A 12,443-nucleotide genomic window follows, 5' to 3' on the forward strand; every position below is an offset into this window, starting at 1 on the left:
TCACTGGGGAGGGAAAGTAATCAACAGATGATGCCGAGACGTGTTAAATGCATTTGTGCTTCAAGCCTCGCTAAAAAGGAGAACTGCCAAGAGCCCTCTAGTTACAAGGCAAATGAGCAGCAAAAGGCCCTACGTCCAGTCTAGGAAAAATGACACAACTGGTTCCTGAGGTGGCTTTACCCAGTTCTTTAGGTACTTTGGAGTGACTATTTTCAGGCTCAGCTGATTTGAAACCATCTACCTTGCCTGGCCTGTTCACAGCTTTTCCTTCCTGGCTGGTAGCTGTGGGAACGGCCTAACGTGGCTTTTCTGGCAGGAGCTGGTCCATTTCAGGAGTTTCCCACTGCACCCCTGCTACTCCCTCCCACCACTTGCCCTGAACCATTTGCTTCTGCCCCGGGCACTGAATACGATGTGGTTTTTTCCTGAAAGAGTTACGCAACTGGCTCCAGCTGAGGATATGGACCATTTTGGAGGACTGATCAAGCTTTCTTGCAACCAGAATTACAAATAAATATTTATTGCTTGATAAAGTATATTCAGTAAACCAGGTCTCTTGACAGCCCTATTCCAGTTAGAAGGAACTTTAAAGCGCGCCACTTGCTCGTAGCAGGAAACTGTCCTACCTGTGACCTTATCTTCAGTGCAGGGCCGAGTTTCAGCCCCATATTGTTCAGTAAGTGCTCTTCCGTCAGGAGGGGCAGGGTCTCGCCGTCGATCGCCTGCTCTCGGAATACCTGGAAGAAACCAGAACACAGATCCACCAGGCTTAGAAAGGCCAGTGACGTACCCGATGCGCTCATCTTGCCATGGCGCAGAAGGGCGCCGTAGAAGAGGCAGCCTCTGAGAGCCTCAGTGATGAAGCAGGCCTGTATGAAGGCGTGAGCGGTATGTACAGTCCTGTATCCACAGCTCAGAGCCAACACATAAAAGGAGACACACGTGGGAATGTGGATTAGGGCAGGGCGGGCCAGGTCAGATAAAGCAATAAATTTTTTTCTTTCTTTTATGTTGGATGGGGCATGAAGTTTTTTCTCTGGGGAACGTCCCAGCTGCCCTAAGTGCAACCTTATGAGTAAGCCCAGCTGAGTGTATGATAGTGGATTTGCAAAAGGAGAGTGACATGCCCAGGGACCCTATCCCAGCTCCAAAAAGGGCAGAAGACATAGGCGAAACAGATAAGAATCTAAATTTTTGGCAAATCCTAGGTCACTCATGCTTGGGTGGGTGTTTGGAAAAAGTTGACCCAGTAGACTTCAAAAGTAGTTGCAGTCTTCCGTGAGGCACGTGCTTGTTCATGCATTGCCTTCTCAAAGCTGCTAATTTCCGAAACAGTCTCCAGGCACAACACATAACCAGCTCCGCGCAGCACACGCTGCAGGTCACGTGGATTCATGTGCAACACTCTGGGTTGCACCTTTTTTTTTTTCCCTCCTCCTCCTTTGCCTGCCGTACATCGCAACCGGTCCTGGACCATGCGAGCAGCCTGGAGAGTGCGGCCCGTCCTGCTCTTGGGCAGCGACGCCTGGTACCCAGAACAGGGTCGGGGGGGATGAGCCCGCCTCACCGCTCTGTTTTAGCACTAGGCCCTTTCTTTTTCCCCAACACTCCTAGCCACGTGGCCTAATAAATATTGCAGTGCCACTGTACCGACGGAGGTAGCCAAGCGGTACCACTGAACATGGCACGAGCCTACTGAGTCAACCGCGCTGGCCTTTCAGCCAGGTTCCAGTAACAATCCAGCAAGTCTCTTGCCCCTCTCCCCGTTAGTCGAGTGAAGCGGAGCCTGGTGATGTGCACACATTAACCACAGAAATGACAGCAGGGCCGGTGTAGTCTTACAAAATGGCAGTTTTGCATGAACACATTCTAATACATCCAGCCATGCAAAACTATACCATTTTAATACGTTCTTAAGGGCAGAAAAAAAAAAAACTTTGTTTTGCCACTATCTGTTTCAAACGACAGGGTCACGCAAGAGTTTTCCACCTAATATGTATTGTGTTATAAAGGTTAAGGTCTGGATATGTGGTCTTATTGCTCCATTTTTCATATATAGAGCAGGGCTACACTTAGACCAGTCTCCCCTGGGTGTTTATTCCGGACGTACAAGCTCAATACTTCAAGAGTAAACTGCCATCATCTGGTAATTTAGTCAGCAGGTTCCCCTTGGCTCTGGGAGATGTCGGTCAGATGCCTGGTTTTTCCTACTAACCCACACCCCCCACTCCATAGCGGTTTTTTCACACCCCAGGTTGTACTGGATGCTCGCCCAAATGAGCTGCCTGCGGGGCCTGATCCTGCTGCCTCTCCATGCAGTGGCTTAGGCATAGCATTGTTATTACTAAACACTATGGCAAGGGAGAGGGGTTCCATTTACTCTAATGGCTTCTTTCTCAGCAGCACACCATAGCCCAGAGCCATCCCTTTGGAGAGTGGCAGCGGCTGTTAGAGCCAAGGCAGCTGAGCCGTTGCAAGATTTTTTTATTGCTGGACTCCACCAGCAAAGCTGCTCAGGACTGCAGCATGTGTTTCTGCTCTTTGACCTAGCAAAACTTACTATACCGATTTCTTTTCCTTCCTCTGAAGCCAGTGTGGCCGGGAGCCAAAAGCCTCCCTTCGCTCGGCACTAAAACCCTTCACAAAAAGCCTTAACTTGAGCAGAACATTCCCCTTGGGTGTCTCACAGGTCTTGATCCACTGCAGGGACAAAGCTGGACACTGTCGAGGGCTGAAATCGGGCATGGCGACTTTTGTTTTTGCTGAAGTTTTCTTGTTTGTCTGAAACATGTTTCTAAATGCACGGCATACCACCAAACTCTTGCTGGGTTTTCCTGGCAGGAGAAGCCTGCAGACCAGTGCCAGACCTCCCCGGCAGCTGTGGTTTTGGAGACGAGAACAGACAGCTCTGCAGTTTAGAGCCACGGAGCTGGGTCGCCCTTGAACGCTGGCATTTTCACATAGTAAAAAAACCTGTTAAGCATACAACCACAGCGCACAAAAACGCATCATCCCTTAAGCCATGCGCCCCCTACATAATGCAACGTAGCAAGGCCGCGACAGGAGGCTGTTTACAGCAGCTCCCATTATCGTAAAACATTTTGTTTGCAATGCACTGAGAAGATTGCTGAACCTTTGTCTCAGCAAGCTATTGATTTCTTCCCCACTGGTGTACCAGGAGCTGGCATGGAAGGTGTAAATGGATGATCCTTCTGCACGGTGGTTGTGTTAAAGATTTCTGCGCATTTCCTACCAGCCTAATTCAGAAGCTTCCAGGCCAACTCTGATCTTCATTCCCCAGCGCAGGAATGCAGACCAACTGCAGTACCACCGGTGCAAGAGCACGCTGTTTGGGGTGGGGGGTAACAGAGAGTGCGAGCAGCCGTATATTTTGCATTTAGAGCCTTTTGCTTGAGCTCTCCTAACACATGCTGCAGCCCACACAGGTACACTCCTGAACCCAGCGCCTGTCCCCTCATCATCCTCACTAAACGCAGTTCCTGAGCTCCCCCCTGCATGTGCAGACCTGCTGCTTCTCGCTCCCGTAAACACCCATCCATCCACCACCTTTTTTTAACCAGTGTCCTTTCCCTCCCTCTCTCCATAACCAGAAACTGACCCTTCTCTCTCCCCCACACCCAGTCACCCTGACCCACTCCCAAGCACAACCCAAATCCGTCATTTCTCCTGGGGAATGTTGTGTGCACCCCATCGCCATAACGAGCATTCACTTGCCTAAGTGCTGCCTCTCCCATGCGAGCATGCGCAGCTCTGTGCTCCAGAGCAGCACAGGTTTTTCCAGGTGTTTTTAACAAAGCATGTTGCGATGGGATTGACGTCGCAGTCAGGGAGCAAGGAAGGACAGACTTTAGGTTGAAAGCACATTATCCCATCACCTGAGCAAGAAGAGAGGTGTGGGGCAAGTCCCGGTTTCCGCTTCCTGGTGCCCTCTGGAGGGATGCAAAGGCCTGACGCACCTTTCCCCACGGCACGCTGCCAAACCAGCGTAAGCAAAGGGGATCAGTCCCCTAGAGCCTGGTATGCACCCTGCTCCCCTAACAGGTGGTGCCAGCAGGAGCAGGGGTGCTGAGCCGTACCCTTCTCAAAACGGCTGGGGGTGGGCGTAAGTTCTGGGAGACGACACTGCCCTAACGGAACCAACGGAGAGGCGGCAAGGGCCAAAGAGGAGGAGGCGGCGGCAGATTTTTAGAAATCCGATTTCAGCCAGCCTGGATGCCAAAGCACAGCTTTGCACTCCTTAACTGTCAGGGAAGCTCCTCTCTTGAAGTGGCGCGTCCGGAAAGCTCAACTCCTGCTCCCCTTCCTCCTTTTCAAGACCTGTCTTCAGCCTAGGATGTCTCTCTGCTGAAAGGCTGGATTGTCCCGAACTTTGGCCCTCTGCCTCTCTATCTCTGCTACTTTCAGTCCCTCCCTTCTAAGCACACTATATCCTCTTTACAAGGTTGTCCCAGACAGCTCAGGAATCTGTGCCTTCGCAGTTGGTGCGTTCTCTCAATGGGGCATTTATAATGGACTCTAACAGATGTGGAAGCCAAAAATACAGGGTTGTTTTTTGTATCGCACCTCACGACCTCACACTGAGCAGGCTTTCTGAAGCCCCCAGCACTGATGGAAATTTCAACTCTGCTATAATGAGCTTAAAAATCACCGTCACCATCGCTCTGCAGTGTAAGCGCAGAGGTTACTCTGACGCTCGTGCAGGCAGGGTCTGTCGCAGCCCCGCTCTGCACCCACAACGGTGCAGAAAGAACACAGCACCTTCTGCCAGGCTGGCTGGTACCGCGAGCTGCCCGTCCTGATCCAGGGACCACTTGACAGCCCATCCTACCGTACAGCTGCTCCACACAAAGCCATCGCTGTGCTCACCTCTGCGATAGAGCACCGGGCGGCTTCTAAAAGCGTGAGCTAGACAGTGGGAGATAAGGAACACTAAGAGCCACTAACCATGATCAACCCTGCAACTCAGATGCTCACTCCTAACCCTGCCCCTACTCCCATCCTCTCCCACTGGACTCTCTCCTTAATGCGCTCCATCTGCAAGGCCCATCACACGCATTCTCAGGGTCTTTGCTGGCACAAGTAGCCATTTATCAATCCGCTAAGAAAAAAGCCCAAAAAGCTTCAGGCCCTGCAGGGCTCTGAGATATACCTTCTCCTAGGATGGACGGTGCAAGTAAAGTAGGCACAGATGGGAGGGAGAGGATAGGGGCTTGCAGGGAGGACGATCCTCCCGCGACGGTCTTGAGGCCGTTAAGAGATTTACCTGAGTGTACTCGGTGCAGCCAGACAAGTTGGACACAAAGCTGCACACATCCTCCACCGTCCATTTGCTGATGTCTTCCAGCGCAGGGCTTTCCTCACCATCCAGAAACAGACCTCCCATGGTGCCTGGATTGTTTGGAGTTGGGGGGGTAGGAAGGAGGGGAGGAGAGAGAAACATAAATCATTAAAATCCCACACGGACAACAACTAGCTTGCAATCTGAATATTTTTCTCTAGCCACACATTCATCTTTAATGACCTGTCAATTAAAGCACTGGGCAGGGTCAATTCATAGGCCTCTTCCTCCTGGAGGTCCCCAGCTTAGAAAGGGGGGCAGGGGAAAGGAAAAATCCTAGCTAATGCATTTCATGTGTTTAATGTTCTTCAGCTGCGGGGAAGAAATGGGGGGGAGGGGAGAGAAAAGAAAAAACCCTGAAGGAGTGTTTCTCCACACACACCGCAAAGCGGAAAACTCCGACTGCCCTGTGGGTTTCTTTCCCCCAACCCTTCTCCTGGCTACGTGCTCCGAATGGTAACAGGCTCCAGCACCTCTCCCTGGTGGCCCGCGGCCTCGCTGGAGCGTGAATCGCTGGGGAACGTCTTGCTCTTTTAAAGCATTCATTTTCAATCTACCCCAGCCCGAAACATCCATCGGAGCAGTCTGCCCCAGCACAGCCGCTGCCTCAGAACACACTGCCCTCCGCCCCGCCGCCGGAGCTGGGCACCTCTCCCGGCCCAGCATCTGACGGGTGACGGGACCACCCCTGCCAGCCCCCGCGGCACTCGGAGGACAGCACAGCTCAGTTCAAGCTGATATGTCAATTCTCCGAAACGCAACAGCGGTTCAGGTCCCAGCCCTGTCAGCAGAGACGATGGTGACGGGTTCCAAAAGGGTGGAAGAGAGACACCCCCCCCCACCGCCCCGCGTCGCCAGCGCCTGACAGCACACGACACGCACGCGGGAAGAGAGCCAGGCTGGAGCCGGGAGAGGGGCTGGAGGAGCGGCACAGAGAATAAGAAATGGCGAGAGAAATGCCAGCCAGGTAACTCACATCTACTGTAGTGTGTTAAAGAAAAAACGCAGAAACAAGTAATGAAGAAACCCAGCTCCAGAAAGCACCACTTGGGAGGGGGCGAAAGGCATCATTAACCTGTGGAACTCACTGCTGCGTGATATCATTTAGACCAAGCGATCAAGTGGCCTTCCACAGGGATGTGAACATCCATGATTATAGCGGGTAGAGAAAGAGTTTTTGAGGAGTATAAACTGTTACGCTTCAGGGCACGAAGCAACAAATTACCAGAAAAAGTATTTCTCCCAGGGGTCTGTCAAGACATAATTATCTCTTCCGAAGGCTTAGCGTTTTCCCCCCGAGGCACTCGATCAGCACCATGGACATAAACCCTTGCCGCGACTCCTTTGCTCCTGCCCGCGGCAGGTCGGCCAGCACCGCCCCAGGTAACGGCCAGGTGGAAGCGGGATGCAGCAGAATCGCGGTGGGGAGCACAAGCCCAGGGGACGAGTGGCGGCTGGTTCCCTGGGGGAACGGGCCAGGGCAGAGGCAAGAGGCACAGAAAGAGGCGCAGAAAGAGCAAACGGCAAAACCACGCGGCGAGTCTCCGCTGGCCAGCTGGCAGAGGCACCAGCACAGTCCAAGGTAACAGGAAAAGAACAGGATTTACAGAGGAAGTTATCATGCCAATAAGATGCTTTTAAAACAACAGCAGCCTGCACAAGAAGCAGTCAGACGCTATGTAATCATTTCCACCACATTTCCGCTCCCAACTTCCTGCTTCCCTTCCCGGCCTCGCCCTCCGCGCTGTTCCTGTAGCCGCACCACGGGCTTCCCCTCCCGCCGTGCCGCCTCGCCTTGGGGAGGGAGATGGCGATGCCCCGTCTGCGGCCCCCACCCCGCACGGCTCGGGGTAGTCCATGTGTGTCCCCTAGTGCGCCAGCCTCCTGCGGAGGGAGGGCCGGCCGCTGCTCCCAAGCGCTGCCCCAAGCAAAATGGGATGAGTCCGCATCCCTCCTTACACACAGGGGCCAGCGCAAACAGGCGAGTGCCAACCTCAGAGCCAGAACGTCCTGGCTGGTGCGGTGGGGAGAGACGGGAGCCCTCCAAGGCCTGCTGCCTCTGCCAGCTCTACCTGTCCCTCTGGAGTAGGGACGGGGCTGTCCCTCCCTCTCCCCATGCCTCAGGGACTCGGGCATGTCTTCGCAGGCCTCCTTGCCAGCGCTTCTCTCCAGCCCGGGCCCTCAGGGTGCTCGCTTTGGGCAACAACCAGACCTTTCACACCCTCCTCACATGCTTAGTGTTTACCCCAATCTTTCCTCTTGCAGGCACAGGGCCCTCTCCCCTCCAGCGTAAGGACCAGGCTTGCAAGATGCTCTGCTTGCTGCTCCCCGAGACGGCTCCGCCTGGCCGTGATGTGCCGAGCGTGGGGAGCTTGCTGCCCCCCGCCTCGGCACCCTGCGCCCCGCTGCAGGCCAGGCAGCTCCTCGCTCCCTTCACACCCCTTCTTCTTCCAGCTAGAAAAAGCTTCAAATGCTTCTGTGTGTCTGATAAAAGCTTCAGATACTTTTGTGCTGTCTGATAACAGCTGCAGAGAAAACGATGGGCCTTCCTGCGCGCGAGGCGCCGGAGGTGGAGGCAGAGGCCGTTACCAAAGAGCCAGCGAGCACTTTCCTTCCCCTCGCCACCCCCAGCTACCAGACAGACAGATGGACATGAGCCCTCATTCTCATTCCTGTTGCATTCCATTTTCCAGGAGACAAACTCACAGATGCTTATGTTAAAATTCACAAAACATCCAAATGGCTGAGGGCTTTTTTTTCCTTTTTTTTTTTTTTTTTTTTTTTGCCGTTGCGGGGGAGGGTTTTTCCTTCTCGGGGTGGGGGGTAATTCTCTTCCTCCGTTTGGAAGAGTGGCTGCAGCTTGGTAAACAGAGGAAGCAAAATTGAACGCAATTATTCCAGGCACAGTCAATGCTCGGGCGAGACACCTCCATCTGCAGCCAGAGCAAGTGTCTCGGAGGGGATCTGACTGTAACAGCCAACTCCTTTAAAATTAGGTGCTTCCTTATTCCAACAGCAAGCCAAGGATTGAATTGCCGCAACACAGCGCTTGGGAACGAATTCTCCAGTCACCAGCCAGCCAGACCCATCCTCAGGGTTTAACCTCGTGGAGAGAGGCTGGTCCGTCGCTGGGTCACACGTGCTCGCCAGGTCCGCACCAGCGTGGGCAGAGGTTTAGCCCAGATGCTGCATTCACAGCTGGCAGGGATGAGGGGAAAGGTGTAAGGCTTCCCTACGGTCCCTCCCCTGCACATATGCTTGCAATCCTGGCAGTGCACCGAATGTGGGATCATTTGCAGGGCTCCTGACATGGCCAGCAGAGCTGGGCAAGCAACTGCTTCTCCTGCAGAAGCCTTTCTCCTCTGTGGTTTTCTTTCCTTTGTCTCTTTGTGCCCCCAGAAGAAAGGAAGGGAGAGGTCAAGATGCACACAGATGCACGCACAGTAAGCCTGCTCTGTCCAAGAGTGAGGGCGAGACAGGCCTGCTGTATGGGAACAAGAAATATTTTCCACGTACCCACACACTGAGAAATAGAATACGGACAAAATATTTATCTCCAAGAGTTTGTTTTCCCCTCCCATTTATACCAGGGAAACAGGGACTGACTGATGGAAATATTCTTGGGACGGGGAAGGTAAATACCAATACTTTGGTTTCTGGCCTATTAGCAATTTCTGTGCCACAGAACTTAAAAGCTAGAGGGTGGAAACCTGAAGTCAGTGGCAAAACACCCCTGTTCCCTGCAGAAAAGCCCAGTGAGTGCCGAAGAGCCCAGCCCTGGTAGCTCCAAAGACTCAGCCACCATTCTGTGTACTCAGCACCCCGGAGGTCAGGGCTGTGGAGCCTGGTGTTCAGGCATCCCCCGCTGCCCTTTTGCTCCCACCTCAGCTCTGTCACCGGTCTGAAGTCACCAGATGCAGGAATAAGCCCAGAAAGGACATCTGTAGAAGGACACACCAGCTGATTACAGTGGTCCCTCCGGCCTCAGTGCGTATCTGATTTGCAACTAGTACAGGACCAGCCCTCAGCAAGCTGCATCCAGTCACTGGCCCTTTCTAAAGTCCCTAGAGCAGGAGGGCTCCTGTCCTTCCTTCCGTCCCTCCTCAGGAAGATACTGCACTGCCTGCTCCACCTCTGCGCATGGCTGCACCCACTCACCTCTGCTCTGGCAGTTTGGAGAATGATAACAAATAGGTGCCAAGTGGTTAGAAGGGACGCACCTTCTATTATAATAATGACATGTCACTGGATCCTGCCGGACTGCGAGGATGCATAAAGGGCAGCATCTATTCCCCGCCAGGCATCCTCTGTCTTGCTCTATGATAAATGATGGTCCGAGAGACTGGTAATGGATTACAGAGCATTTCACCAGATGGGGCCCAGCGTGTAGGGACTGAAAAGAATCCATCGTCCCAGGCCAGTGTCTTGTAGACAGGTGTCTGCGTAAAAGCCCTCACCACCCATGCCGCAATCCATTTATAATTTCCCTCTCTCCTCCTGATACCCAGCTGCTTCAGAAGAGAAGCCAAAGGCTGAACGGTCAGGGAGAGCAACCCTTCTGGCCACCCCAGTAAGGGGAAACCTCTGCTGCAAATCCAGCAGCCAGGCTGCAATGGGGCTGTCTCCGCTGCACGGAGACACGTGAGGTTTTTGCTCCTGGCATCACAGGAGGCAATTCAGGCGCCAACTGGGAGACCAGTGCACAGAGCAAACCCACTTGGAAGTCAGCCCACCTATGGGTTTAATCAGTTTTGCTACCACTCTCTAACCCCTCTCCCATCCCTCCCTGTGCCTGCACCCCCTCCTTCCCGCACACCAGAGAGGGCTGGGGTCATGGAGCGGCACTGGAAGGCTTGCGTTAATTGCTCTCCAGACTACAGATCGATAGGAGGATTTTAGCCTCCTGCACACTCCATCCTTCACCTTTTCCAAAGGACGGGGCTGGAGGAGGGTGGCAGGAGGAGGAGGGGAGCAAGGCTGCTGAAACCTTGACGAGATGAGGTCATCGAGCAGCCGCCAGATCCCCAGAAGGCAGCTCAGGGAATCGACCCAGCTCTGGCTCTCTCATCGATATTCTTCCTAGTAGGGACAGAAAGCAGCTCTCTGCCTCCAAAGGAGGAGCCTCCCTTTGCTGGAAGACCAGAGGAACTGCCTGAAACCCGGTGGTCATTTTCAGCCAGCTACTTCTCTCTTCTCATCCCCTCTGGCCCTTCCTTTCAGCCTGGCCCTTCCTTTCAGCCTGCCTCGTTTAGGCAGTTACACCAGCCTCCGGTGTACGGCACAACACTGCGACCATCCAGGCCAAAACAGCAGTCCTTGCGCAAAAAAAGGATTACTGAAATTATCTGGCACTGGGAGAGAGGTGGGTGCAGTTCTGTCTGTCTGTCTTCAGGTGGTTTGTGTTCCCCAAGGGCCAGAGTAACACATTTTTCACTAACACACATTACCGCAGCATACCCGACGATCCCCGCAGCATTTGGATCAATATAGCCCTCAATATTTCAGTTGCTGAACTCCCAGCCCCCCTATCGACCTGCTGTGCTGCACCGAACAAGATGCCCTGCCTTCCCAGCAGGTCCTCCTGTCCAGGTGAGAGCTTTTGCTAGGGAGCTGTACAGTGGCTGCCACAACAGGGCCGAAACTCAGTGCTGCTGTCCCGCACCAGGCAATATTAACAGCCACGACAACACGTGAAGCTAGCCGAAAGCAAAAGAGCCCTCAGGAAAAGACCTACAGCTCTGGAACAGGCTCCACAAATCAGAAGTGTCTGGAAACTGGGCAGTGAAACACAGCCCTGATCTTTGCCGAGGCCTCAAGACACGATCGTGATATAAATTCGAAGTGATAATAATAAATGGCCTATTACAGTAACTCGCACATTGCTGGGGGAGGGAGGAAGCCCATCTACAATCCAGGCCTCCCTGCAGAGCCTCACACAAGCGACGAGCACCACAGAGCCCTGCGTTTCCCTTTTTAATGGCTGGGAGAAAAAGGCTCCTGCGAGGAAGCCTCAGCAGCCCAAGGCAGCAGGAATATTTATCATGCTGGCCACCTGCCTGTCACAGAAAAATCGCTTCCTCCTTCCTGGTTGGAAGGCAGCTCTAATGAGCGACGGGCAGCCGCGTTCACAACCGCAGCAGCTCTTTGCATAGAAAACAGGCAGCCTCAGCAAGCCACATGCTATGCCCCCCTTTCTCCCTCCTCCACGTGGCAGGAGGTCCTACCTCTGGCTAATTGCTCAGCCGAGTAATTAGCTGAGGCAGATTTTGGCTCTTGGCTAGGCTAGCGGGGCTGCCACCCTGCTCTGCCCACAGGAGACCCCTGGGCAGACCAGCGACCAGGGCTTGAAACCCCACTTTGTACCACCTGTACTCACCGCTCCCTTCTGGCTCCAGCTGTGCCTGCCTTTGCTGCCCATCTCCATAGCCCAAGGGACTGTGCTGCTGGGGGCCAGAGAGGCAACGACCAGGCAACGACCTCCCTGCCTGCCTGTCCCATCCAACAGGCACCAATCCAGCAATACCAGTGCCTGTGAGACTGAAAAATACACCACAGGCAGGGGAAAGAGCCCGTCTACCTCTGCCCTGGAAAAGGGGTACAGCAGCGGTACCTCTGACACCCCCAAGGGCATGGGACCCAGGCAAGATGTGTGAGTCACTGCTGGGGGACTCTCTGACACCCCATCCCAAATGTGCTGTCTCACACACTACCCTGGAAATGTCCCAATATGACACTCAGCAGGGAGGAAAATGCTGCAGCCTCAATCCTTCGTTTGCCTCTCCTTGAACCATGGCAATGCGCAGAGAGAGAACTGAGCGTGGGGGAACCAGCCAGCCACCCTCCCGCCCTGCACACCCCCAGTGCCATCTGCACCCCTCCCTGCAGGACAGCCTCAGCCTCTCTACCAGCCTGCGGCCTCTGCCCATGCGGGGCAGATCCAAGTCGCCCTGGGAAGCTCTCTGTCCGTTCCCTTGTCCTGCTGTATCTGGGTGTTTCTCTCCAACCTGGCCCTTCCAATCCCCACTGCTTGGAAATCACACGAGCGCAGCCCAACAGCCTTTACAGCCTTTCAGGCCACCCTCCC

General features: G+C 54.0%; 1 protein-coding gene across 9 annotated transcripts in view; it reads right to left on the bottom strand.

The window, feature by feature from the left end:
• Window positions 1-12,443, bottom strand: part of SAMD11 (sterile alpha motif domain containing 11) — a 188,833-nt gene that overhangs the window by 3,694 nt on the left and 172,696 nt on the right. For all 9 annotated transcript variants that reach the window (XM_064470078.1, XM_064470077.1, XM_064470074.1 and 6 more), the window contains 2 exons: window positions 5,285-5,409; window positions 627-737 (listed from right to left, as the gene is read on the bottom strand). In XM_064470078.1, the coding sequence (XP_064326148.1) occupies window positions 627-737; window positions 5,285-5,409 (236 nt within the window). The remainder of the gene's footprint in view (window positions 1-626; window positions 738-5,284; window positions 5,410-12,443) is intronic.

Source organism: Phalacrocorax carbo, chromosome 20 (assembly GCF_963921805.1).
Source record: "Phalacrocorax carbo chromosome 20, bPhaCar2.1, whole genome shotgun sequence".
NCBI lineage: Eukaryota > Metazoa > Chordata > Aves > Suliformes > Phalacrocoracidae > Phalacrocorax > Phalacrocorax carbo.